At 34.4% G+C, this 1,556-nt stretch overlaps 1 protein-coding gene across 1 annotated transcript; it reads left to right on the forward strand.

Annotated features, from left to right (window-relative positions):
- Nucleotides 1-485: 485 nt before the first annotated feature.
- Nucleotides 486-1,009, forward strand: LOC107574511 (veficolin-1-like; the record flags this gene model as incomplete). Its single annotated transcript, XM_016260966.1, has 3 exons — nt 486-531; nt 623-832; nt 913-1,009. Coding segments are annotated over exons 1-3 (313 nt in total), but the record flags the coding sequence as incomplete, so codon positions are not given.
- Nucleotides 1,010-1,556: the final 547 nt, after the last annotated feature.

The following is a 1,556-nucleotide window of genomic DNA, read 5'->3' on the forward strand; positions in this document are numbered from 1 at the left end:
TCTCTACACAGAAAACATGATTATCATATTTTCATATTAAAAAAATAACATGGTTATTGGGTGTGTGCTATTGAAAATTATTACAAACTTGATTGTCATGAAATCTAAATTACATTTACAACAAACTGTAGCTGTAACTGTGTCACCTGGATTCAGTCAGAAAAGGGGGAAAAAACAAAAACACTTTTGTGTCACTGCATGTTAAACTTGCATGAGGCAGGACTGATGTATTTTCAATTTGTACTCAATATGTGGGGCTTCATTATGTACATTTATACTGAAACGCAGAGGAGGAGCCTGAGAATCTGACAGATATATATATATATATATAAAGGTGTTTTTCAATCTTTCATCCACAAACACTCAAGGCACAACGCAAACGGTGAGTTACTGTTTTATTCTTCATTCACCTCACAGAACATTCAGACATCTATACAATTTGAAAAATAGACCTATGAAAATGTTTATATTACTTTTTTTTTTAGATAAATCGAATCTGTGATTTACTGAGGAGAGATTGAGAAGATGGCAGTAAGTTCATCAATAACTCTACAATCAAGAAGTCTACGTTTTCCCATTCATTTCTGTGTAAAGTTAATCTCTTTCTCTGTGTCTCATGTAGATGTTGGTATTTTTGGTGGCTTTTCTTCCGGCTGTACTGATGAGCGAATGCAGACATGATGATGAAATGCTGGTCGACTGTTCTGAAATTTATAAATCAGGACAAACGCTTGGTGGGATTTATACCATTTATCCAACATCGGACATTCCTGTCAGGGTTAACTGTCACATGATCACATGTGGGAGTGATGAAGACAGTGGAGGATGGACGGTACGAATGTGACTCTAGATCATTAAACACCCATCAGCACATTCATTATGAATCATATATTCTCTATAAACCCATCACAGGTGATTCAGAGGAGAATGGACGGCGGTGTGAATTTCTATCAGCCGTGGAAAGAGTACAAGAGAGGATTTGGAAATGTGAAGGGAGAATACTGGCTGGGTAAGATCTCACAGCGTTTGTGTGGATGTGTGGATGTTCATGTCCAGCAGGGCCCAGGCATTTTTTGGTCCAGGCGGCCCACCACCATTTATATATATATAAAATGATAGGCCTATACACTACCAGTCAAAAGTTTTTGAACAGTAATATTTTTAATGCTTTTTAAAGATATCTCCTCTGCTCAACAAGTCTGCATTTATTTGATCCAAAATACAGCAAAAGCAGTAATATTGTGAAACATTTTTACTATTTAAAATAACTGTTTTCCATTTGAATATATTTTAAAATGTAATTTATTCCTGTGATTTCAAAGCTGAATTTTTTGCATCATTACTCAAGTCGCATGATCCTTCAGAAATCTTTCAAATATTATGATTTGCTGCAAAAAAAACAAAACAAAAACATTTATTATTTGTATTATGTTGAAAACAGCTGAGCAGAATTTTTCAGATGATGAATAGAAGAGCATTTATCTGAAATGGAAATCTTTTGTAACACTATGAATGTCTTTATCGTCACTTTTGATCAATTTAAAGCATCTTTGCTA

This window comes from Sinocyclocheilus grahami, unplaced genomic scaffold (genome assembly GCF_001515645.1).
Source record: "Sinocyclocheilus grahami isolate Dianchi unplaced genomic scaffold, SAMN03320097.WGS_v1.1 scaffold2255.1, whole genome shotgun sequence".
NCBI classification, from domain to species: domain Eukaryota; kingdom Metazoa; phylum Chordata; class Actinopteri; order Cypriniformes; family Cyprinidae; genus Sinocyclocheilus; species Sinocyclocheilus grahami.